Here is a 24,657-nt window from a genome sequence, read left to right as displayed (position 1 = left end):
TATTGTTGATTTTTCATATAATGAAATCACCACTAAGAAGTAAAATATTTGGACATCACTACAATTGATTAGGACAGTATGCCTATTGCTGAAAGTGCTGTATTCTGATTTATGGAGCAAAATATTTAAAAATCAAGCAAGCTACTAAAAAGTGTAAATATAGGAATTAGCCCCGTAGTATTTGTTTTTTCTGTCCCACTAGATGCTGTAGAGTATTATATGTGTGCATGCGTGTGTGTGTGTGTGTGTATAACTAGGACTGTCCTAAAAGATGCTACATAACCCTCACAAACTTTGGGTTCACTTACATTCCTCTTAGCAGAGTAGTCACAATATAATGAGCGAGGGTAGGTGACCCCAGAGTTCAAAGTCCTCGTGCAATCAGAGAACAGAACTCACAAAAAACAAGCCCAAATAGACATACTGCATTGACTAACGGCCTCACTTGATGAGGCATCAGTTTAACTTTAAACCCTGAGCTTGTGAGAGCAGGGGAGAGAAGGCGATGTCTCCAAATGCAGGAAGCTGTTGCCATAGCATTTTCCTTCCCTATTCCTGCCTACGCCTCCTCCCCCAAAGCAGCAACAATTTGTGCTCCACCGTCTTCCTTCAGGAGCTAGAAGCATTTTCAGAAGCCAGGACTCCAGTGGTGTGATGTCTTCACCACCTAATCACTGTACTGGTAGGGATATTGAATAAGTCGGAGGGTGCTATTAAGTTTCTCAGGATAGAATCATCTTTGCGGATGCAATTGCAGCGCAGGAAACAGACTCAGGGAGAATTTTAGCCTTCCCAAATTTCATTGGAGCTCTGCACAAGCCCAGCCACAATCACTCCAGCAATACAACCGAATCCTTTCAGCACTCGCAGCCGTGGACAGCTCCCTCGCCACGCGGTCCTTTCCTCTGCAGTGAGCACATTAGCGATCACCCTGCCCGGGTCGGTGCGGTACTCCATCCACACCAAGTCCGCCAGTGCGTACGGAACGCGTGCTCCCTCCCTCCTCCCTCTCGGTGCCCCCGCCCCTCGCTCACTCAGGCTCACTCCAGCGGCGACTTTGAGGGATTCCCTCTCGGGCGGCCTCTGCAGCAGCACCACTGGCCTTATTCGCTGCTCCGCGAGGATGGATCTCCGAGGAAGAGCCGTTCTCGGCATGAATAGACTTCGAGTTCTTCTGATGCTCTTCCGTGAGTAGCGTTTCGGCAACCGCCAGAGCAGGGTGCACTCTTTGCAGAGAATAGAACTGGCACAGTAAAGCCATTAGCTTAAGGTCAAAACGTGGCCCTAATGTTTGGCGGGTTTGTTCTTTTTTGGGGGGAGGAGGGGAGGACCTTCCCATCAGTGGCAGGGAATTCCCCAGAGAGCCACACACTTGTACGCCAATCCCAGACACGATGCTGCACAGGCCTGCTTCGTGGGCTCAGAACACTGGCGAGAAAGCTTTGGTTTAAAAGCCTAAGATGAAGAAAAAGGCCAGTCGGATTACAAATTAATAAGGCTTTAAATGTTTTTTAATTTTATTTTTATTATAAATTAACAGCAACGAAGTCGAATTTGTTGGCGCTAGGTCAGCGAAACGGCTCTCAGAGCGCCCTGCAGCCGGCAAGGAACTTGGGCAGCCCAAAGCCCGCAGACCTCCTTGTCTCTCCACCCCTGTGCCCGAGACGCGTGGGCTCGCTGAGCCCCTAACCGATAGGATTTTTTGTTTGTTTTCTGCAGATACAATGGCTCGAATCATGGCAGAACAAGAAGTGGAGAATCTCTCAGGCCTCTCCACTAACCCTGAAAAAGATATATTTGTGGTGCGGGAAAATGGGACGACGTGTCTCATGGCAGAGTTTGCAGCCAAATTTATTGTCCCTTATGATGTGTGGGCCAGCAATTATGTAGATGTAAGGCACTTTTTCCCTCGCAGCTTGCTCCTAGGGCTCCAGGGACGAAGGGCACCTTCCCTCAAGACCCTGTGAAGACCTGGGTCACCCGCCTTCCCCCCTACACCCTGCAGGCTGCTCCCAAATGCTGCATGGGGGTTCCGGCTTGTAATGCCTTCTGCTCGCCCCGCCTGCTTTGAAAGTAAATCCCTCTCTCTGCTTCCTTAACGGCCGGGTCTGCACGCAAAGCATCTAACCGCATGTTCCTGGACCTGGGAGCGCGCGCGCAAAGGAGTGCCCAGGCGTGCGACCCGGAGTTCGGACGCGCTGCCCTTTACAGCCCCCACTGGGGCTCGCGCGCTGAGGGGGTGCGGGGCGTCTGTGTTCCCAGCTAATCACGGAACAGGCTGATATCTCACTGACCCGGGGAGCTGAGGTGAAGGGCCACTGTGGCCACAACGAGTCGGAGCTGCAGGTGTTCTGGGTGGATCGCGCATACGCGCTCAAAATGCTGTTTGTAAAGGTAAGTGCTAGTGGGGCGCTCAGAGGGGTTGCAGACTCCGGGTGGGTGTGGGTAGGGGCCGCCCCTCCGTTTCCCCACCCAGATCTGCTCGGGCTGTTAACGCGCGCCTGCCCCGCTCGGCAGGAAAGTCACAACACATCCAAGGGACCCGAGGCGACGTGGAGGCTGAGCAAGGTCCAGTTTGTCTATGACTCCTCGGAGAAGACCCATTTTAAAGACGCGGTCAGTGGTGAGTAGAGACCAGCAGGGCTGGGAAAGGAGCCCGGGCAAGCGCAGACACTGCAGGGATCTCAGGCTTGCAGGCCGAATTCCTCAGGGTCAGGGCCTTGCGCTCCCAGGCCAAGGTAGCCCTGGACTTGCTCTCCAAGGTGGAGGAAGCAAGCGGGAGCGCCGGTGGGTCCTCTGGCCTTCAGCCCCTGTAGATGCGCAAGAAACCCAGGGCCTGAGGCCCAGCCTGTCACCCATCACCTGATCCTGGATGAGATGTCTCTTGAGGGACTGTCTTCCTGTGGCTGCTTCAGGATGGCTTTCTTATGATTTGTCCTTTAAAGAAGTATGACTTTCATTCTGGGTCAGAATCTGATGGCCTTCAGATCTTTTGGCGCATTGCTCAGGCCTCACCGCAATCTTCAGTCATCCACTGCGGCCACACCAGAGTGAATTCTGAACAATGTCCTTATTTATTAGCTTTTCATGCCCATCACTACAACAACTACCCAGATCCTCCAAAAATATTGTGGCAAGGGATATCTAGGCTCCAAATAACAATGCTGGGATCTGCAGGCACCATCAAAGACCACATTTAAATTTATGTATTTTTTTATTTTGTAAATTATCTGATCTACTCATAATGAAGCCTTTCATCACCTGGGCACCTGAGTTGGGAAAAGATTTTTACTGAACATGTATAAGAATACATATGTCATCTTTTCCGTTTCACCCCTTATCATCGCAGTAAAAAGGGCAATTTTGTCTCTTCATCAAAATTCATATTCAAACGTTTCACACAGTTAAATTAGACCAAAAAAAGGAAAAAAAAAAAAAAAAAAACCTTAATCCAGAAAAGGAGGAAAAGGGGTGAGGCAGGCTTCCAAAGAATATGTATGCGTACAAGGGCATCTGCTCAGAGTACTAGCAGCAGCCATGCTTTGCTGAGGAAGATATTTTATTTTCTGCAGGCCAGTGCGAGGTGTAGGATACCAAGTCACTGTTCATTGTGGATCTTTGGAATCTCTGTTGTGAGGTCTTATATAGTAAAAAGGGTTGGGGTTTTAGGTATCACTTTATTCTTCCAAAAGGAAATTCCAAATTAATATTTAAGAAATCCATGCTCATGAAAGAATGGGTGCATTCACATTTGCATAGCCCCAGCCGGGCAAGGCAACAGGGCATGTCAGCAGAGGATCAGAGGGGGGGTCTGGGCTAAGAGGCAAAGGTCAACTATCTGGATCACCATAATGAGAGTTCTGCCAGCCCTATAGGGGCCTAACCATTGCTCTGGGCCTTCCCTGCAGCCGGGAAGCACACAGCCAACTCGCATCATCTATCTGCCTTGGTCACCCCAGCTGGAAAGTCCTATGAATGTCAAGCTCAGCAGACCATTTCACTAGCCTCCAGTGATCCGCAGAAGACAGTCACCATGATCCTGTCTGCGGTCCACATCCAGCCCTTTGACATCATCTCTGATTTTGTCTTCAGTGAAGGTAGGTCGGTGGGGAGGCAGAAGGAGAGGGAGAGGAAGGAAGCAAAGGCTGACCTCAAGATGGATGTGGAAGGCAACCTGCCAGGGTACCAGGCTGTTACCACGTGGACTTTCTCTAGGATATCATGGCACTGCCTCCCTCTATAATATTTTTCAAAGACTAAAGGCAACAACCTGAATTGTATCAACTACAATGACTTTCTCTTTCATCTTCCCTCTCTCTCTTCCTCCTTCACTTCCTTCTTTTCCTCTCTCTTTCTCTCCCTTCTTTTTCTCTGTTTTCTTCCTTCCTCCCTCCCTTCCTTTTTTCCCTTATTTTTTCATCTTTCCTTTCCTCCCCTCCTTTGCCAAAAAAGGAAAGTGGATAGGGAGAAAGATAAGAAAGTCAGCTGAAAAAAATATATAATTTTGATGCAAGTTTCCCAAGGAAAAGGCAGCTAAAAATCCCAAGCAGCTATTGAGAGAGCCATGGATTGGAGAAGGGCCTTTGCTTATGTGGGCCTCAGTTTCACCATGGTCTCTAGACACTTCCAGCCCTAGATTCTACCACTGTCAGTCTAAGTTTTTGTGTGACCAGAATACAATAGGTGTGTGTGTGTGTGTGTGTGTGTGTGTGTGTGTGTGTGTGTACAGGTTACAGAGAGAGACTCATGGAGACCTGCCTCTGTACAGCTCTCACCTTTGTGTGGAGGGACACCCATGAGGTTCCAAGGAGGCAAGGCCCCTGATCTGCTCCCTCTGGGGCATGCAAGAAGGCTTCTTCGCAGTCTATGCAAGCCCTGGAAGGGGGTCAGGCAGGATCCAGCTGGAGCAGGTTCAGGGCGTCCATATCTTCCTGGTTCTCTGCATCCCAGAAGAAGGGCAGGAGAGAAGCTCACATTCTGTAATTTGTCCAAATCTAGCAACAATTTACTCTGGGCAAGTGGAGTAAGTGAATTCTCCCATTCATTTTTTTTCTCTCTCTCTCTGTTGTCTGGAGGAGGTTGTTAAAGGCAGTTTGATATTCTCATTTATTCCTTGTGGTTAAGAAATGGGGAGAGATTCTGACTGCTTTATTGATGCCTACCTTTGGGCTGGCAGTCCCCAGGTGAATACAACCATTCGAATGTGTAGGATATTAGGGAATGCCCACCTGGGTCACACACAAATCATTAAATCAGTCCCAAGGAGTCCAGCTTTCATTAAATGCCCCGCCCATTCAAAGTATACGGAATAGAATCCCTCCCCCCATGATTTATTCAGAAGGCATTAAGGAATTCCTAAGTTAAACTGTCCTAAAGAGAAAGGCCTCCTTCTTATTCATCTTTATATTTTTAGCAACAAGTACAGTGCTTGGCACATTGCAGATGCCCTGTTAACTTTGGCTGAATTGATATTCTGAAGCTGTGGGCTCAATTAATAGAGACTTGCAAATGCTTCAAAGCCAGGCAAATCAGAATTTAATACATTTAGTACAGCAGTGCCATGCCTACCTGTTATGGCTCTTACCTGTATGGGCTATTCCATCTTAATGTGTTTTCTACAAAATTGAAACTAAACTAAACGCCAAGATCTTAATACTAAAAAATACTGTGGATTATGAAAGTATTTATAAAATGTAAGTGTCTTTCTTAAACTGAAAATATTAAATGTAATTAAAAGTAAGTGGACTTATGATTATGGATGGCCCAGAATTCATTTTGAAAATATTGGATCACATACTTCTGAGTTTGTATAGGTACTTTCAGTAGTCTCTAGTTACTCTTTGTGTTTCTCTGGTCAATGGTTTTTAGACACTTCTTCATTTCTTGGTACTACTGGTGCTATAATTGCTGCTTTTACTAGTTCCTTATCACAATCTCACCCTAACCCTCTCTGGGTTATTTCTAAGTTGCTGCTTATAGTCATTTATGAATGGAGAAATCAGATCTCATAGATGTCAGAATTGTGTACAAAATAAGAGTAAATGAGTACTGAATAAGGACCAGAGCTGTTTTCCTAAAAATCAGTGATATTCTTGGCATAGATTTAATGACGTTTTTGCATAAAAAGCAGTTCTTATCCACTTCCAGGCTTAAATAGATAGATTTAGACAGTTTGTAAGCATGTATAACTTCCTAAATGCAGATATATTAAGCACAAGCAAATTGCACTTGTCTCACCCAGGCTTTTCTGGGGAATAATTAGGGTGTTGCCTCCTGTATGGTGCCCTGGGGCTCAAGCCTTGACACTCCTGGGAGGAGGCAAGCCTTATTCAGGATCTCTCACTGAATCAATGTGCCTTTGTGTGGCAGGGCTCCTTTTGTTCCTGGTTCCTCCTGTCTGTGCCTCTCAGCACCTGTCCCCAGTGTGTTTCGTAAGAGATCATTTTATTTGATTTGGTGGAATCTGAACTATTCCTTTTGGAGTGCCTTTTCGGAACCTGGCACTTGGACCCCACTCCCCAGAATAGAAGGAGGCTCTGATGTGTTGCTAATGCCTGTGTGGGTGAGTGAAGCCTGCCTGCGTGGCGGTGGGGAGGGCACCTGGTCATATGTCTGACGCCCACTGCAGGACTGTGTGCATGCGTTCTGTCGTGTGCAAGCAGGACATGCAGCATAAGGGCTTCCAATGAAGAGCCTATTCCCTGTGTAAGGGGGTCATGCCTGGCAGTCTGCAGTCTCCCACCTGCCTCCTTCATAGATTCTGAGAAAAGCAAGGAAGGGTCAGTGAAATGAGTTAGTGGACACTCATAGAGGCTGAGAGCAGCCCAGATGGGGATGACATCTTTATCACACAAATCCCTTTAGACCGTTGAGCTTGGCTACTATGCTGATCCCCAATGAAAGTAGCTCAGAGGCTCCAGATCACTGAGCACAGCTCTGGTGATCTTGTTAACATGCCAAGTCAAGTCTGGTTCCGTAGTTCTGGGGGCGGGGCCCAAGAGACTCCATTCCTAGCAAGCTCCTTGCTGATACTGCTGGCCATGGCAAACTGTTAGTAGGGGGATTTGAGGGATTTTGAGCTGATCAAGGAATATGATATGACCATGAGAGGCAGAAACACACAAGCTTCATTGGGTGGCACTTGGGCAGGTTGTGTAAGGAAAGCCCCTCACAGCATGGGACCGTCCAGAAGAAGGCTTACAGCACCCTGGGGACCACTATCCCAAAGGAAAGGAGGATAAGGGATGTCCTGGCAGGGAGAGGGGTGTCAGGAGGGGGCTATGGATCTAGGTGATGTCACTTAGCAGCACGGGGAGGAGTCTTTGGGTCAGAGAGCTCGGGGGGCAGCAGAAGCTTAGGGCCTTATCTATCCTATCAGTGGGTAACAGCTGTTGGGTGAGATTTGTATGCAAAGCAGACAGGCCCTAAATGGCTAAATGTGTCTGTTTGGGCTTTTTTTTTTTTTAAATAATTGGATGTGGGTCTCAGCCTGCAGTGAAAATATAAACCACCGAGGGGCCAATCCACGGAGGCCAGCTTATTTCTATAACAGGTACACTTGGTGTGGCAACTCTCAGCCTGCAGTTCAAGGCAGCCCATGTGTCTCAGCTGGTGTTGGGTAACTTGTCCTTCCACAATTCATTCCTGGTAGTGAGTCCCTTTGAGGCCCCAGGAGAACTCTGACTGTGCTAGCATGGAGGATGCATCACTGGGAGGGAACAGATCAGCCTGAGTACTTTAATGGCTTGAATTAAAGACTACTCTCACGCATAAAGACAGAAGAAACGTAATAGAACACGAAGGTGCCTCTGTGCCCCTTTGTTAAACACTCAGGTTTAATGGGCATTTAAGTCGCCACATATAGACTGGGCCCATCTTAATTCTCAAGGGGGGAAACAAACAAATAAAGAGACCTGTGAAGAAGGTACTGAGATCCCTGTTTACAGTGGAGAAACTGAGGCTTAGGGGTAAAGTTACTGGCCAAGACTGCGCTCCTTGTGGCTGCCAGGGCTGGGACAGGAACCTGTCTTTGGGTATCAGATCCTGTGCTCTTAGCCTCTCCAAGCCTCAGCTGCTGCAGCTGAGCAACTCTACCAGACATGTGAATGCGGGGGGCCATCTTCAGAAAGGTTGTCGGGTGCTCTGAATTCATGAGCTTATCATTGTTTCTAACAGTGTGTTTGGGAGATACCACCTGATCTGTATTTTACCCAGATCTATAGACAAATGACTGTGCTTTAGTGGAAATGAATGTACATCACCCCCAACTGAGCGCCCCAAGACTGGCTGCCATGCTGCAAACCAGGGCATGGTGTGCCGATGCTGATCCAGAGTGCTGTGTGCACCTGTGGTTTGTGTGGCACCTCTCAGCGAAGAAACATGCCACCTGAGCAGGTGCTCCTTCTCAGAGCCTCCTGGGGAAGCATCCAGAGGGAGACAATCCTGTTATTAACACCACAGAGAACTGTGTCGAGGGCTGGAACACAGAGGCCTAGCGCGGGGCCACATAGCCAGCCAGTCGTAGTGTTCTGTGTTCTTGCTACTGCTCTGGAGCCTAGTGTTTTAGGTTGGGTTCCCCAAGAAGCACATCCTCTATAAGTATGTAAGGGCAAGTAATTTATTTAGGTGGTTCTAGAAGGCACTGCTAGTGGAGTGGGGAAGTGAGGTGGGAAGGCAAGGAAGCTAGTACAGGTGCATAAGTGAGCAGGTTACCACTGTGGGCACTGGGGCTCACACTGCTGGAACTTCTGGGAAAGAGTATGGTACCCACCTGAGTTACCCTCCAACTCCCATCTGCCACTGATGGCTGCTGGGGTGGGGAAGGGGGGCGTTGACTCTCCAGGATGTCTAACCTGCCTTGTAGTCAAAGCCTATTGGAATGAGTGGGAATGGTGTATACCAAGGTCATAGGACCCTGTTGGTGTCTGTACACCTGTACACCCAGTACTGGGATATAGGAACTTTCCCTGCCCTGGTGGAGCTTACAGGCTAGTGGGAAAGAGTTTATACAGCTCTTCCTTGTGCACAGGGATGTTTCTGGCACACACTGGCATCAATCAGTAATTGTTTTCTTATTTACTGTTGTGCTTACATCTTGGTGAGAGTATCTGCTTGTCTCCAGCCAAAGATCTCCAAAGCCCACTCATCTTAACATCTTCTCAGTACACAAAATACATTTTGCTGAGGTTACAGGAGTCCCGAGCCAGTCCAGAGAAGATATGGAAAGAGGGGCAAACCTCTCCCTCCAGTTGCCCTATCAGACAGCAGAGGGAAGCACGGCCAGCAAAAGGCTTGCCCACCTTCTCCAACAAGAAAAGTCTGTGGCGCTAGCAGAGCTGGAGAAAGCAATCAGCTTGCCTCCTGGTCCGTGGCCCATCTCAATGCTGTTCATCTGGAGCTGCTTTTCATTAAGAGATTTTACAGTTTGTTTGCCTCAGGGAGTAAATACAACTTTAAAATGCTGTGGTCATCAAACAAAACAAAATAAAACGCACGTCTAGAAAACAGAACCTAAGATGATTCAGGATTGAATTGGGCACACCAGGTTTATGGTTGAGGGGACTTGAACTGGCAGCTGGCAGTTACACAATGTTGTCTGATCTGTCTTCATCTGGTTCTTTGCAATGACTGGGATGGTTGTTGCTTTTTCCAATCATGGGCCATCCACCCTGGGCCTCTGTTTTGTGTTCTCTAGAACTGTAAGTCCAGCCAGGGCAGAGGTGTGAGGGACCCCAAGACCTGTGGAGATGAACAGGGAGTCAGGGATCTCCGAGCACCCAAAGCCAGACTCTGAGCTGGGCTCAAGGGATGCTCTTCTCCCAGACAGAGATCGAGGCAAACTGTCCTTGCTCTATAATCTGTGGGCTGTATAATCAGTTCATTGCACAGGATCATAATCCTGGAGTGCATAGTGTTTGTGTATAGAATTCAAGGGGTCTGTACATTTCAATAGGAAACATCTACATCTTTATTTTCTTTAATTTCTAATTAATGTTTAACATTTCCTTCAATTATAAAGGTAACAACCCACAGTAGTATTAATCATACTTATGACTTTGTCACCAATATAAATTATAGTCTTGTTCTTCCCACATGTTTGTGCAGATCTTGCAAAGTAACAGTTATGCTTCTCCCTACTTTGCAATCACAGCCAGTATACCTGTGTACTAATAAATATATATATAACTGTCCCTCATATTATTTTAAAATATTTTAATATATGAACTTCAGTGTAGTTTGTTTTCTTTGTAATCTTATGTGTTTTATTTTTATGCAATCATAAGTATTCTGAGAAGGGGTATAGTTTCATCACACTGACACTAAAAAGATTATAACCTCTGCTTTAGTGGGTCATGACCAGCACTGTTTTAAATGAAAGAGAATAGTACAGAGGATAAATTATTAGCGGCACAAAGTAAGGAAAACCATTGTTTTATAACACTTTGGTTTTAGTTATATATGTATACGTATGTTCTGGGTTGTAATGTAAAATACTGTTTTTCCTGGGGCGTCAAAGGCAGAGTTTGAAGACAGTGGCTTAAGCCTGAGAGGGGAATGCGTGGCTTTTTTTTATGGGTTCACAATCTCTCACCTAAAACCCTTGGGGCTAGATGTTTTTCAGAATTCAGAATAATTTTGGACTTTAGGAAGATAATACAGTGCATTGTCCATATATTATATAAGACCCAGAAGACTCAGGGAAGCTCCTGTAATCAAACAGATTAATGAATCTGTTTCCTGCAGTGAAACACATGAATCTTCATGCTAAGGAGGAGAAATGAGAATCAGAGCAGCCAGCTTTTGCTGCCACATGAATGATACAAAGTACTTGTGGTTTCTAGAGCTTTGTGGATTTTGGAATGGTGGGTAAGGGAAAGAGAACTCAGGAATTCCCCTTTCTTTGACCACTTAATGAATGGGGATGGGTGGGCAAGGGGATTCAGTATTTTTCATGATAATTTTTGACATCCCCTTATTTTCCCATAATTACTTTTGACTTCTTGTCCATAGTTTAATACTCCCTTTATCTTCTTCTCCAGTGATGTATTTAATTCAGGCTTTCTCCTAAGGCAACAAAACAATTTTTAAAGAAATAAACTCCACAATGGGAGAGACCACAACAGTGAGAGGCCCACGTACCACAAAATTAAAAAAAATAAAGAAATAAACTATAATAATATTTTGACCATAATTTTTTTGCCAAAATACACCATGCTTTTCTCCTCTATCTTCTTTAAAGGATGGTGTATTAGATGATTTTCCCCATAACTATACCAAATTTATTATCCATTTAAAGCTAATACTTTTGGCACCACAATTCTGATACCAGTTCTGATGTGTGTGGTGTAAATCCATCACTCTACACTTTCTTTTTTTTTTTTTTCTTTTTGCGGTACGCGGGCCTCTCACTGTTGTGGCCTCTCCTGTCGCAGAGCACAGGCTCCGGACCCGCAGGCCCAGCAGCCCTGGCCCACGGGCCCAGCCGCTCCGCGGCATGTGGGATCTTCCCGGACCGGGGCATGAACCCGTGTCCCCTGCATTGGCAGGCGGACTGTCAACCACTGCGCCACCAGGGAAGCCCTACACTTTCTTTTTTAAATGGTGGTATAATTTACAGATATCAAAATGCACAAATCTGAAGTGTTACCTCAGTATGTTTTCACCTATACTTGCAGTCACATAACCCTCACCTAAATCAACATTCAGAACATTTCCATCACACCTGAAGTCCTCTTGTGTCTTGTTCTGCAAGACATGCTGTTCCCTACTTCTCTGACTTCAATCACCATAGACTTAGTTTTGCCTGCCCTTGAACTTCATATAAATGGAGTCATACAACATGTACTCTTCTGTGTCTGACAGTTTTCACTCAACATAATATTTCTGAGATGCATCCATTTTGTTATGTGGAGCCATAGTTCATTCCTTTGTATTGTTGTTTAATAGTCTATTGTATGAATATACCACAGTTTATTTATCCATTCTACTCTGATGGACATTTTGGTTGTTTCTGGTTTTAAGCTATTATGAATAAAGCTCCTATGAACATTTATGTTCAAGTCTTTTTGTGTCCATATGTTTTCCTTGTTCTTGGGTAAATTCCTAGTAGTGGAATGCTGGGTTATAAGGTAGGTGTATGTTTATCCTTACCTTACTACAAAGTGATTGTACCATTTCCCACCAATGGTGGACAAGAGCTCCAATTGCTCTGTATCATTGACAACACCTGGTAATTTCAGATTTTCTAAAAGGTGTATTTTGTCTGCGATTCTATGTACATTATACACGAGTAAAAGTTTTAAAAAATTAAATAAACAATAAAAATGATGGTGGTTGTGCCTAATGCCCAAACTCTGAAAATTTGCATAAATCATTTGGAAGCTTTATTGACATTGGCCTGGAATCCAATAACCTGAATATTGCCCTATTTAACTGATGTATTTTTATTTTACACTATGCAGAAATTTTAAGGAATTGGGCCTTAAGTTTGGTTGGGAAGTATTGTTTCTGAAAAAGAAAATATCTCTGAAGTTTCCTTGAGAAATCTTCTCACCTCTATCTGCCTTTTAGTTTTCTTAAGCAAACTATTTTCTTATGATTCAGAATATTTTGGCAGGAGCTCATTGCTTTTCTTCTTCTTTCCCATTTCAGAGCATAAATGCCCAGTGGATGAGCGGGAGCAGTTGGAGGAAACCTTGCCCCTGATTTTGGGGCTCATCTTGGGCCTCGTCATTGTGGTAACGCTGGTGATTTACCATCTCCACCACAAAATGACTGCCAACCAGGTCCAGATCCCTAGGGACCGATCCCAATATAAGCACATGGGCTAGAAACTATTAGGCAGACAGACCCCAGCCCCCCTCCGCTGGCTGGATCAGGTAGAAAAAAAAAAGCACTTTCCACCTGTACATGGGATATACCAACATAGCTTCAATCAAACAGACGTGGGTATTCAAGGCTTGCTTGGCCTGCATCCATGCTTAAATCGCAGGATGGGGGGATTCTTTCGGATTCATGGGGTGAAGGACAGTTGCTGGGGAGTGGAAGGAAGGGGTCAGCCAGCTTTTACACTCATCGTGGCTTGGCCTTGACTCTCCAAGCAGCAACTCATAAAACTCGGAAAGGTATCTGACTCTGAAGTTTAGGGATTGAAACCACACTTCGTTTGGAAAGACACCCCTTAAGGTTCAAGAGGAATATTGGAGGCTTTGCTCCCTTGAACACAGATGGCTTACCCTATACCGTTGTCAACGTACACAAAATACAGCCTCATGCTCCCTGCAGCAAGACCCCTGAAAGTGACCCATGCTTCTGGCTGGCGTTCTGCATGTCTAGTGATTGTCTTGGGAATGTTTCACTGCTACCTGCACCCAGTGAATTCACAGCACAAGAACCTGTTTAATGTAACTATGCAGAGTTGTTTGGACTTCATAGTGTGTCAGGTCCAAGTAAGGGGACCTGAAGAATCAATCCATGTGTGTTTGTTTTTCAAAATGAATTAAAACACACTACTGTCTAACATTTGAATGCTTTCTTGAAACAAGAAAACAGACTATAATGGTTTCTGGGGCACCCAGAGGAGAGAGGGGAATGATGAAGATGGGATTTCATTTCTGCAAGAGGAAAAGCAAAGAAAGAGCAAGGAAACAATGGGGGAGGGGGAGGGAGTTGGCTTTTCCAGGTGAAAACACGTGGATTTATTTTGGCAAATATAAGTAGCTTTAATAATGGCGCCTCTTGAGCGATTGGTCTAATATAGCTTCTGGTGCTTCTTGGTCTTGAGTCTGGCATTTCACTTTGGATTAAAAAGCTGGACTGAACATAGTAGCTTAGGTTGGGTTTTATTTGTGATAAAATGTAATTTACTGAAATTCCCTAGAGAAATGTACATAGTTTGGCTTTCACTCACTTTCTACATAATCATTTTTCAGAAGATCTGAGCAGGGGTAGGGGAAATCCTTTTCTTTGGTGTTAGGGTGGGAATCCCCCTACCCCTGTAAGGTCATCACCACATGAGAGCAAGCGCATGAGTTATCTCCCCGAGTCTTCAATTGTTGGCAGTAGCACATCCTTAGAAGTTCATTATACCAGCAAATCTTGATAACTATCAGCCAGTTGCTCTCCTATTATCCATTTGTTTGCTGCTCCGGCAACCTCAGTGTTTCCCTGCATGACTTCTTCTCAGTGCCTGCCTGGTCAGTGAGGAACAAGCCCTGATTCCTCATGAAAGTTGCCTGTTGCACAAGAGAAAAGAGACGCTTTTTTTTTTTTTTTTTTTAGCGGTACGCGGGCCTCTCACTGCTGTGGCCTCTCCCGTTGTGGAGCACAGGCTCCGGACGCGCAGGCTCAGCGGCCATGGCTCACGGGCCCAGCCGCTCCGCGGCATGTGGGATCTTCCCGGACCGGGGCACGAACCCGTGTCCCCTGCATCGGCAGGCGGACCCTCAACCACTGCGCCACCAGGGAAGCCCAAGAGACACCTTTGGTGCCAGCGGAGGCAAACGACCCCCACCCCACCCACGTGTCCTCCACCCTTCGTCATCTGTGATCATCTCACCCCCACGACCCAAACATGACAAGCCCTTTCCCTTTTAGCATCTCATGTATTTTTAGGAAACTTCCTACTTATCTGGAACCATCCAAGGATCTGGGGAGAAACAGACACTTAGGTGTATCCACTTTAGAAACCATTTTTAGGCTTTCTGAGTCATACTTCTGAAAACTCCATCTTTACTTAATTTAATCTACTTTTACAAAAGTAAATTTGTATTTTTTAAAAATTTTGCTTTCACAAGACAGGACTCATTACTATTTTTGGAATTGTCATTCATTCATTCAACAAACAGTTTTTGAGCACCTACTGAGTGCAGGCTCAGTGCTGGGTGTACAGTAGTAAACGACAACTGGGAGTCTATAGGGGGAGAACAGATAAGAAAACACACACGCATACATGCGTGTACACACACACACACACACACACACACACACACGTCATTCTAAACAGAACAAAGTGCCCTAGCGCTTTACAAAGTGTTGCCATATGGCTACGTCCCTGTGTCTAAGCTAATTAAATCTTTCTAGAATCCAAATTTCTTAATTCTCAAAATTAAGAGTGATTTTTTTTCCACCTGTGATAGGCAGTACATATAAAACGCCTTATTACTATGTCTGTTATTGTTACTATTAATCACGGCATCTTTATTTAGCAGTCCTAAAATTAGGTCTCAAGTTCAGCCTAATTTCTATGAACCTCGCCTTATTTTTCTTAGCCCTTTTTAATCTTCATCATCAACTAAGCAGAATAAAAGGGGGCCTCCTGATGAGGGCAGGGCCAGTGGTCTATGGGTGGACAAAGCAAGGTGTCCAGAGGGATGACTCATGTTCATTGCCATTGTCCTGCATTTCACAGAGGCTCCTGCAGCAGGAACAAGCTGTAGGGTGGCTCATCTATTTGCATTGTTTCCTGAGCTCAGAGACGGGAAAGAAAACAAACAGATAATCCACAGATGCTCAATTACCCCTTTAACTGTCATTTTTCTTTTTTACTGGAGTTTTAAACACAAACGCCTCTGGGCACAAAAGGATGTTGTGTCTGGTTGCTGCTCTGCTGACCTGGAAAAGCCAGGCTGGATGAACCATATGCATGTTTCTTTCGGGGAAGGAGGAGTTTGATTTCAATTCTGAGAGTGGTTCTTTGCAGGGTTCCCCCATTTTCGGCAAATAGCTCCCAGTGAAGCTGCCTCAGAGAACAGGGAAGACTGTTCTCCACCCCAAGAAAGCCCTCTAAACTATAAGCACTCTTTTCTCACCAATTCTAATGTTTCCATTAACAAAGACTTGTCAAAGCCACATGGATGGGGGAGACAACAGAGATATGAGAATGGAGAAGTGGGAGGAAGATGGAAGGAATGACCTGCAGCATCTGGTGGAGGTAGCAGGCAGTGCGTGCACTGGGATTGTTTACAGGGGAGGGTAGTCCAAACCAGCACTGGGCACAAACACCTCCCTGGAACAAACACCCAAGCAACCTGAACCAGACAGACACAACTTTCAATGTGTGTCTCAAAGTGCAGTTTGCAAGCAGCCTGTATCAGAATCATCTCAGGGGGGTCGTTGAAAAATGTCAGTTCTAGGGCATCAACCCAGTGATTGAGAATCTCTATGGTGAGACCCTAGAATTGGTATTCTGACTACTTGCTCTCTCCAGATAATTCTGATTTAGTAGTATGACAACTTCTGGTTAAAAAAGCCTTTGCTATCAGCCTACCTGCAACATTAGCCAAATTACTGGGCTTCTCTGTGCTCATTTTCTCATCTGAAAATGGAGTTCACTGTTCTCTCCTTGCAAAGTTATTTGAGGATGCATGATAGTACATTTAAGTCCCTAGCACAGCACCTGGCACACTGGAAATGCTCCATAAGAGGTATTACTAATGTATTTTTCTAGCATCCTTATTAAAATGTGTGTTCAAATTTTACCTGCCATACATGTACATGAAAGACCCCAAAAGACTAATGCAGGTTTTTTTTTTTTTTTTCAATCTGGCATCCAGTTTTCTGTGTCAGTTTATTTTGAATTCAGAGTATGTTTCTATGCAAGGATTCTCTCCATCCCCAGCCCAGTGAATTGCTCAGGAGGTTGTCAGTTTGGGGGTGTCGGGGAGACGGTTGGAGTCCATGAATTTGGATGAGAAAAAACTACACCTTCAGTTTTACTAACCTCAAATGAAAGGTAGCATCTCCTTCAATTATGAACATAGGCACCAAACCACTGTAGTATAAGCAGGACCTAGGTATAAGTCATCGGCAGAAATGACCACATTATACTTGTTGCAGATACCTCCAAAAATCATTTATATTCCTTATTGGAAATTACGGCAGTTATTAGACCCATCACAGATCTTGTTATTTAATGCATTATAACCATAACATTAAAATATATATTTTGATAACTATGCTTTAATTGGTTTCCTTTGTAAGCCTATGTATTTTACTTTATGCATTTTAAAACATTTTTCTGAGGACTCCAAAGCGTCAGACAGCCAAGAGGGTCCAGGGTGCAAAATTAGGCTAAGAACTCCAGGGCCGATGGCTACTTCAGTTGTCATTTAAACTGACGGAACCTGTCAGGTTGTCTTCTGGGGAAGGTCACAAAGGCTTGTGTGACAAATGAGATAAGTACTTGTTAGCACCGATCTTGTGTTTTATAGACCCTGGTCTCTTGCTGGGGACACATCAGTGAATGAAATAGGTAAGAATCCCTGCCCTCATGAAACAGAACTCTCTCTCTCTCTCTCTCTCTCTCTCTCTCTCTCTCTCTCCCGCCCCCCCGTGTGTGTGTGTGTGTGTGTGTGTGTGTGTGTGTGTGTGTGGTGTATTCAGGTATCATGATTCATGTGCTGTCATTGAACAAGTTGTTGCGGACTTGGTTAGGCTCAGTTAAGGTGGACCATATGTGACCTTGAAGTCCTTTCTAGCTTTAAAGTTTTTTCAAAATGCTGCCAATGATGTTGAGGCATAATTATCAAAGCAGTTGCTATGTGGGCAAACCTTTCAGGATAAGGAATCCCTTTGCTTTTAAAACAGTATATTTTGATTCAGAAATCAGGAACCCTCAGACTTCGTCAAGTCCCCTTTTTATCCTTCATCAGATCTATTTATGTAGGAGACATTGCTGGGGTCCCACCCATGTTCCCTCGGTCTTTCCTGGAGCTTGTTTGCTGACAGTTTCTGTACCTGCCCACAGCTTCCCATGTCTCCCTCCCTCTTAGTTGGAGGGAACAAACTTTGCCCACCTACAGGGCAAGATGGACGTTCTGCGGGATGATGCCCTAGATGGAGCAACTCTCAACAAACCAGGGATAGGAGATGGTGGATAAATACCCCAGCCACTTCACTGCTAGAAGGACGATTCTGGAGCATCTCTCCCAGAAGGTCTGCAGTGGGACTGAGCCCCAGGCACCCATAGTGGTGACCCATTCATTAATACACACCTTTTTTTCAAATTTCTGTCCCTCTTGGTCTCATGTATCTACTCTGCCATGTTGAATGAGCTTCCTGGGATCATCTTCCAGGAAGGACTTGTGTGTCTGTCTTAGGTTCTCCTTTTGGCAGAACCCACACTAAGGTCATCTATTCACTTAACTCAAAATGCACACATTTCAAGGCTTACGTTGATGGGTTTGCTGCACAATTTGGATTTGTACTATATCATGTGACTTTCACAGAACTGCTCCTGCCTGTACATTTTGTAGCTGCTTCAGACCAAATCAGTCGTTTCTCTGCCTCGAATCTCATTACCGTTTCTTTGATGACACAGGGACATTCACTCGATTGGTTTGCCCAACGAGTCTGAACTCATTGAGTTGATAACTTCATGGAATGATTTTATTTTTCTAGTAATTGCTACTGAGTGTGTTCGTCCCAGTGGGTAATGGGGACACAACCATAACTCAGACTGATTCCATCTGCCTAATCCATTAAAAAAAATCAATCTCATTAAAAATCAAAATAACTCCCCTCCCCTTTGCTTGAGCTAAACTTGTATCAGAGAGAAAGAAGTAGAGTGGATAGGCAGTGGCAGGGGACAAGGTGTGCCTTCTTATCCTCCCTTTCTTTCTTCTGAGTCCCTCCTTCAAATCATGGAGTTTCAGACTAACTCATGGCTCAAACCTATGGGGAGCTGTGGGGAAGGGAGATTCCAGTAACCCAGCTGGCTGCAGTCAGCTGCCTTGGATATTCTGTTGAGGAAGAGGAGATGCCTGAGTTTCATTTGTGTCCCCCTGAAAACTACAGCTTCTGCTTTTAGAATGGTCGTGGTGTAGATGATATATGTGGTTTTTAGAGTAAGATTCAGCTCCTCCCCGACCCTGCCCACTGTAGAAAAGCAGCCATATTTCCCTTTGTTTCCCCCCATGGTGCATACCTCCAATGCACTCTTCAAGTTGGGTATCACCCCATTACTTAGTTAAGTGGTTGCCATGTTCCCTGCTCTCTCTCTATGCACCATCATAAGCAGAAGAAATTGGTGTATTCTTCTGTGCCTTCCAGTGGCTTCAGGGACCTGCCTGGGGAAGGTTGCCTTCATATTTCTCTTCCCTGGCACACAATATACTACTATTAGGAGGTCTCATCCTGCTATCTCAGGTTATTTCCTGAGGGTTTTCACTTTCTGAAATTTCCAGGTGAGAAATGAACTCTTTATTTACCAGTATCACTCTCAACTTCATGGGATAAATGTTAATGTCTTCCTTGTCACCCAAACAGGAGGAGGGGGCCCAACACTTTCTTCCAGTCTACCAGAGAGCTTCTCTAATCCAGAACATCTCCTTTTTTATATCTTTCGTGGGTAAAAGCAATCAGATCAATTCACCGTCTTTGGAACAGCAGAGTAGGAACCTTCAGCCATGAATCTGGCTTTCCTTGAATTTGGCCTTCCAGAATTTAATTTTTTTTTCAATAGTGGTATCTACATCATAGTCTTACACTGCTTATAACCTGTGGGGATGGGAATATTTATCTTTGCTTCGTGTCAACATGATATTACATATAATTTTATAGCAACTTATTTGCATTCCTCAAGATCATAAAGACACCATTCTTGTTATTTAAGAAGCAAATTCAGGAAATTACCAGAGTTTCCAATAACACGATGGGAAAAAGGCAAACATTTATTTTTATTTGCAAGTGCGTTTTCTGCCAATAGTTAGTGCTCACACAACCTTTTAAGCTACAGTAACTTTTGGTAAATTCAATGAAGACTTTAAAAAAGAGGCAGTGATAAGAAAATTACAGAAAAATTTCTATTACACTGTCGAAAATGTTTGGAATCCAAAATCCACTATTTTCTGCAATGGTTTTTAATATTTTCTCTGGTTAAGAAAAGATTTTTTTTCTTTCCTTTCTATTTCTACATAGTCCTGGTTAAATGAATACAGTCTGTTCCATGAACTTTTAGGACTTCCATTTTCTGGATTTAGATTATTTTAATTCGTACATACTTATATTAATATTTTAATATTTTACATAAAACATTGATTTGTTGTGTTTTATGAAACAAAATTATAGATACTATTTATAATGAGGCATTTCCAGTTTAGGGAAAAACTGAAAATCTAATCAGTAGAAGGTCATTTGATGCCTTTTTTTTCCTTTTTAACTTTAATAAATAATTAGCAACCTATTAATTACAAACATTCTTAATTAGGCTTAGAGCAACCAGAGCATTTTCACAATTTTAAATTCATATTTGTTACAGTATGTGAAATTAAGAAAAGCCTCTGGTTTTCCAGTTTGGTAAAAAATGGCTTTCATTGGATGCAGAAGTAATAGAAACTAATGATGACTATGTAGCTTTTCCAGAGTCTTAAAGGCAAATCTATATTGGCCTACAGTTAACATGCAAATTCATCCAACAAGCAACACAAAATGTATTGTAGTAGTCATTCGTGTTTATCAACATTCAAGAAGATCTAGTCAGCAGCACAACTCTCCTATGTCGGAAACACAGAACATGGTCACAACTGAATTCGAGTCACACCCGGGAAAATCCCCGCTCCCTAATTCATTCTCTAGAATCCAGACTTCCAGTATGATACAGAAACAATAGCGACGAAGGTAAATTACAGACAAGAGTTTGGTGTGCTAGCACACAGAGTTTTAAAAACAGTAATGAACAAAACCAAACATCTTGCCCACTTCTCTCTTTTTTCCCTTTGTGAGACTGGAATTCTCACAGCCTTCTTGAAACATTCAGTTTGGGGAATGGAGTCCAAATGATCCTAGCACTGGGTTGTTGGATCAAGATGGCGGAGGGGTAGGACGTGGAGCTCACAGCCTCCTACAAGTACATCAAATGATCCTAGCACTAAAATTGTTCCTTGGAGGGGAAATTTGGCCCCAAGGGGACATCATACCCCTTTAAGAGAGGGTACTAGGGGAAACATCCTGCTGTGCAAAAGATGGTTTGCTACTAACAGGCTTGAAGGTAAATGTGATTTTTCAGAATATTTAGCTTTCTCCCAAGGAGTACTTTTGGTGGTATACTGTGGCTCACATTTTATTGTACTGTATTATTTTGGGCTGGATAAATGGAATGTGCACCCCCATCACCATCACTCTTAAGTCTTCTTCCATTACATAAGACACTTGTTAAGATAAGAAAGATATTCTACTAAAGCTGATGGTGATTGAGAGTCATTCAGTATTCAAAGTTCCTAAAGAATTGTTGGTTCTCTGAAAGGGATAAAAAAGTAGGAAAGACTTTGTTCAAACTCTTGCTAGTAAACAGGTATTACTTCAACCAATACAATGGCTACGTGACATCAAAGTACTATAAATTATCAAAACTATTGTACAGAAAAATTACAAATTCATTGCAAAATACATTACACTGCTACCATTAAGAAAAAGTGCTTTTTGTTATCCTTTCTATTTTTTGCCAGAAAAGTATTCTTTCAATATAGAAAATCCTGTGCGTTACCCTGCATGTGGCTAGGATATATCATAACGGAGTTTGTACTGAGTCATTCTGATTTGCTGGATGAAAGGCTGAAAAATATAATAATGACTTATTAAAGCCGTGTTCCAAATGACCACACCAGCTGTTAGTGGAGAGATGCCTGTTTAAGACACAAGAAGATGCCCTGGTCTGCCAAACCCTGCCGGTCAACACACTGTCCCATCAATCAGCTGGTCTGGAATATACAGGTCTGTTACACGTTCTCTGGTTTCCTTGTGTTCTCCTGAATTATTCTCATGTTCTCATCTAGCTTTGTCACCTCTATGAATCCTCTGCTTAGTGATGCCTGTATTGTCTCATGAGGGGAACAATGCAAGATGGCGGACCTGCCAATTTCAAGAATGGATGTCCGAGGAGTTCCTGGGCTGTGGCTCTTTGAGAGGGTTCCCTCACCAACATCAGGTCTAGGAATCCCCGGAGCACTGAAGAAACCTGTGAAAATGCAAGATATCATCTTGAGGACTAACACAGACACCCAACCCACTTCCCCTAAAATGGGTTCCCAGAGAATTCCCAGGAAAGTCATTCTATCAACATCTTCAAATTCCAGAATGTCAGGTTGAGGAGAAAGAGGTTATGGAAGCAAACGCAGTAATTGCCTTTCTTAACATATGCTGTTTTCCTTACCTTCTTCAAGTCTGAAATAATAGGAGTAAATGATGGTATGACAAAGAATATTTACTAAATAAAATAATAGTGGTATAATAGCGACAGTAGCAGCTATTAAGAAGTGCCTACTGTGTATAGGTGCTGGCCACACATGTTTGATGAACAGTGGTGTAAACGTGGAATGAGTTTTCTGTGTAACCACTGAAACCATCTAGGCTTTGTGGAATCCCTTTCTTGAAGAGAAACAAACTTCTGTTAAGGATATCTGACAGAGACAGCATTTTTCCTTTAATTTCATGTAATTTACTTTTTGAGGTATAGCTTACGTATATTCGAGCGTATAAAAAGTTTATATTCTACAGTAGTTTTTTTTAAACACATATTTACACCTATATATTCTCCACCCCTATCAAAATATGGAACATCTCTCCCTCCAGCCCCCTTCCAATAAATATCTGTCTCCCTGCAAAGGGTCACCACTATCCTGACTTCTGATAAGATAAATTTTTACCTGATTTTGTCCTTTATAGAAATGGAGTCATTGGCTGTCAACCCTTCTCTCTCTAGCTGCTTTCACTCGACATCGTGTCTGTGAGATGTATCCGTGATGTGGGTGGCAAAAGCTGTATCCTTTGCATTGCTGTGTAGTATTCACTGCTGAATCATCCCACATATCACTTATCCCTTTGGGAAACAACCTTGGAAGGTTTCCAGTTTTTGACCATTAGGATGAAAGCTGCTCTTGTCTGTGACTTTGAAGAGCATCACACTCCTTCGTACTGGGTGTGGGATTATTTGATACCATACTATTTTAGCCACTGTTTATTATTTAAACCCAGTCCAATGCAGTACAAATTTCAATCTCCTGTTCAATTCAAGCAGTCTCCCATCTTTTTGGCAGATCCACACAACCTCTATGAGTGATTCTATTGGGGTTCTTCCATAAGGTTTAGGGGTGAGGGAAGAGGAGAAGCAACCATTACAAACTATCCCCTCACCTAAGGCAGCCTCACTCCCTCTCTTATTGTCAGGAGGCGGATGGGAGGGGTCAGCATTTATAGAGTTGATCTGTGGAGACAGCACCTCTCAGCAAGCTCTGCCCCCACTGGTGGCCCCCACAGTGGCAGTTCTTTGACTTAGTATCATATGTTCTGAGCTTGGCCCTACTCGACAATCTTTGGACAACAGGAAAGGCCCTACTTGGTCCCTTAAACATGTTGCTCTTTGCCCTGCACAATCTAGCCCCTGCCTACCCTCTGACATGCCTCACCCTTTCCCCATGCCCACTTTGCTCTGGCTGAGGCTCTTCACACTGCTCCTCCCTCTGCCTGGGACATTTTTCTCCCAGATCTTTTTGCATAACTTACTCCTTCTTTCCAATCGGGCTCCAGTCCCCTGAAAGGGCCTCTTTCACCCCTCAGCCAGAACTAGCTTCCAGCCCCCTCTCCGGCCCCTTCCATCACATCACAGTGTTCTATTCGCTTCATAGCAGGTACCACTCTCTGAAATTATTTTATTCATCCATCTGTGTGTGGTTTATTAACTGCTTCCCCAGCTAGAATGCAACCTCTATGAGAGTCAGGAAATGTGGGGTTTTGAGCTGCTATATCCCAGCCATTAGAACAGTCCCCAGCATGCAATAGATTCTCAAGGAGGGAGTGCAGAGTAGAGCCAACCCCATGAAAGAGAAGCAGCTGTACCCCATTTTACAGATGAGCTTCAGAGATGGAGTGGCTGACTCACTTGCCCAAGCGAGTGAACAAGAATAGCAGAGCTCTGAATGCAAGCAACTCGAATTCCAAAGTCCATGCCCATAAACCAGGATCTACTCCTGGATGTGATATGCCAGTCTTTAAAACTACAGAGAGATGGAAAAATCGAAGAATGATGTTGAACTTCAGCAACGGTTGCTGCTTCTCACCTTGTGCAGGTCCTTCACTCTTGGAGGTAAACTGTCCCGGATCCGCCGCATGGCCTGGAGGGGAGGCTCATTGAAGTAGGGGGGCTCGCCATCAATCATCTCTATCACCATGATCCCGAGAGACCAGATGTCCACCTGTTAGGCACACCACACTGATTATCTCAGGCAAAGAGAACCTTCTGAAAGGTTGGATGTGTCAGGGACCCCGATAGATTCATACTCATTCATAAATTAATATGGGATTTGTAACCTCTCAAAATATACAATTCATATATATAGGCTGAATTGTTGAGTGACCAAGTGTTTGCTAATGGTCTTTGTCTGCTTTTAAAATACAACTTCAATGAAGATTCTGACAATTAGATACACGTGAATGTCTTAACACTGAAGTTTAGAACTTTCTTCTAATCCTTTTAACTTGGGTGGTTCATGGTCTACAGGGCAGATGTGAAAACCATCCAAAGTTTTATGTTATGAACAGAGAGGAAAGTTGCATTTAAACCATAAGAAAAGTTTTTGGCATATTCATAACAAACTCCAAAGAGCTACATTGCACAGCACAATATATACTGATTCTTCTATTAATTTGATTTTTAAAAATAGTGTT

At 44.0% G+C, this 24,657-nt stretch overlaps 2 protein-coding genes across 3 annotated transcripts in view; one reads left to right on the top strand and one right to left on the bottom strand.

Annotated features, from left to right (window-relative positions):
• Positions 1-1,123: 1,123 nt before the first annotated feature.
• Positions 1,124-12,830, top strand: LAMP5 (lysosomal associated membrane protein family member 5; the record flags this gene model as incomplete). Of its 2 annotated transcripts, XM_082857630.1 has the most annotated exons (6): positions 1,124-1,187; positions 1,720-1,892; positions 2,263-2,394; positions 2,518-2,623; positions 3,909-4,097; positions 12,652-12,830. In XM_082857630.1, the coding sequence occupies 6 exons, from the start codon at positions 1,124-1,126 to the stop codon at positions 12,828-12,830; spliced, it is 843 nt and encodes a 280-aa protein (XP_082713756.1). The 2 variants fall into 2 exon arrangements, with proteins under 2 accessions (XP_082713756.1, XP_082713757.1); XM_082857631.1 differs by lacking the exon at positions 2,263-2,394.
• An 8,966-nt stretch (positions 12,831-21,796) lies between these two features.
• The window catches only part of PAK5 (p21 (RAC1) activated kinase 5), a gene marked incomplete at both ends in the record, with an annotated part of 96,632 nt that continues 93,771 nt past the window's right edge, over positions 21,797-24,657 (bottom strand). Inside the window, 2 exons of the mRNA XM_082856885.1 lie at positions 21,797-21,952; positions 24,051-24,185. Of these exons, the coding sequence (XP_082713011.1) occupies positions 21,797-21,952; positions 24,051-24,185 (291 nt within the window). The remainder of the gene's footprint in view (positions 21,953-24,050; positions 24,186-24,657) is intronic.

The sequence above is a fragment of the Leucopleurus acutus genome (genome assembly GCF_964270905.1).
Source record: "Leucopleurus acutus genome assembly, chromosome: 16".
In the NCBI taxonomy this organism is placed as follows: Eukaryota; Metazoa; Chordata; class Mammalia; order Artiodactyla; family Delphinidae; genus Leucopleurus; species Leucopleurus acutus.
This window is presented reverse-complemented; position numbering and strand designations above follow the sequence as displayed.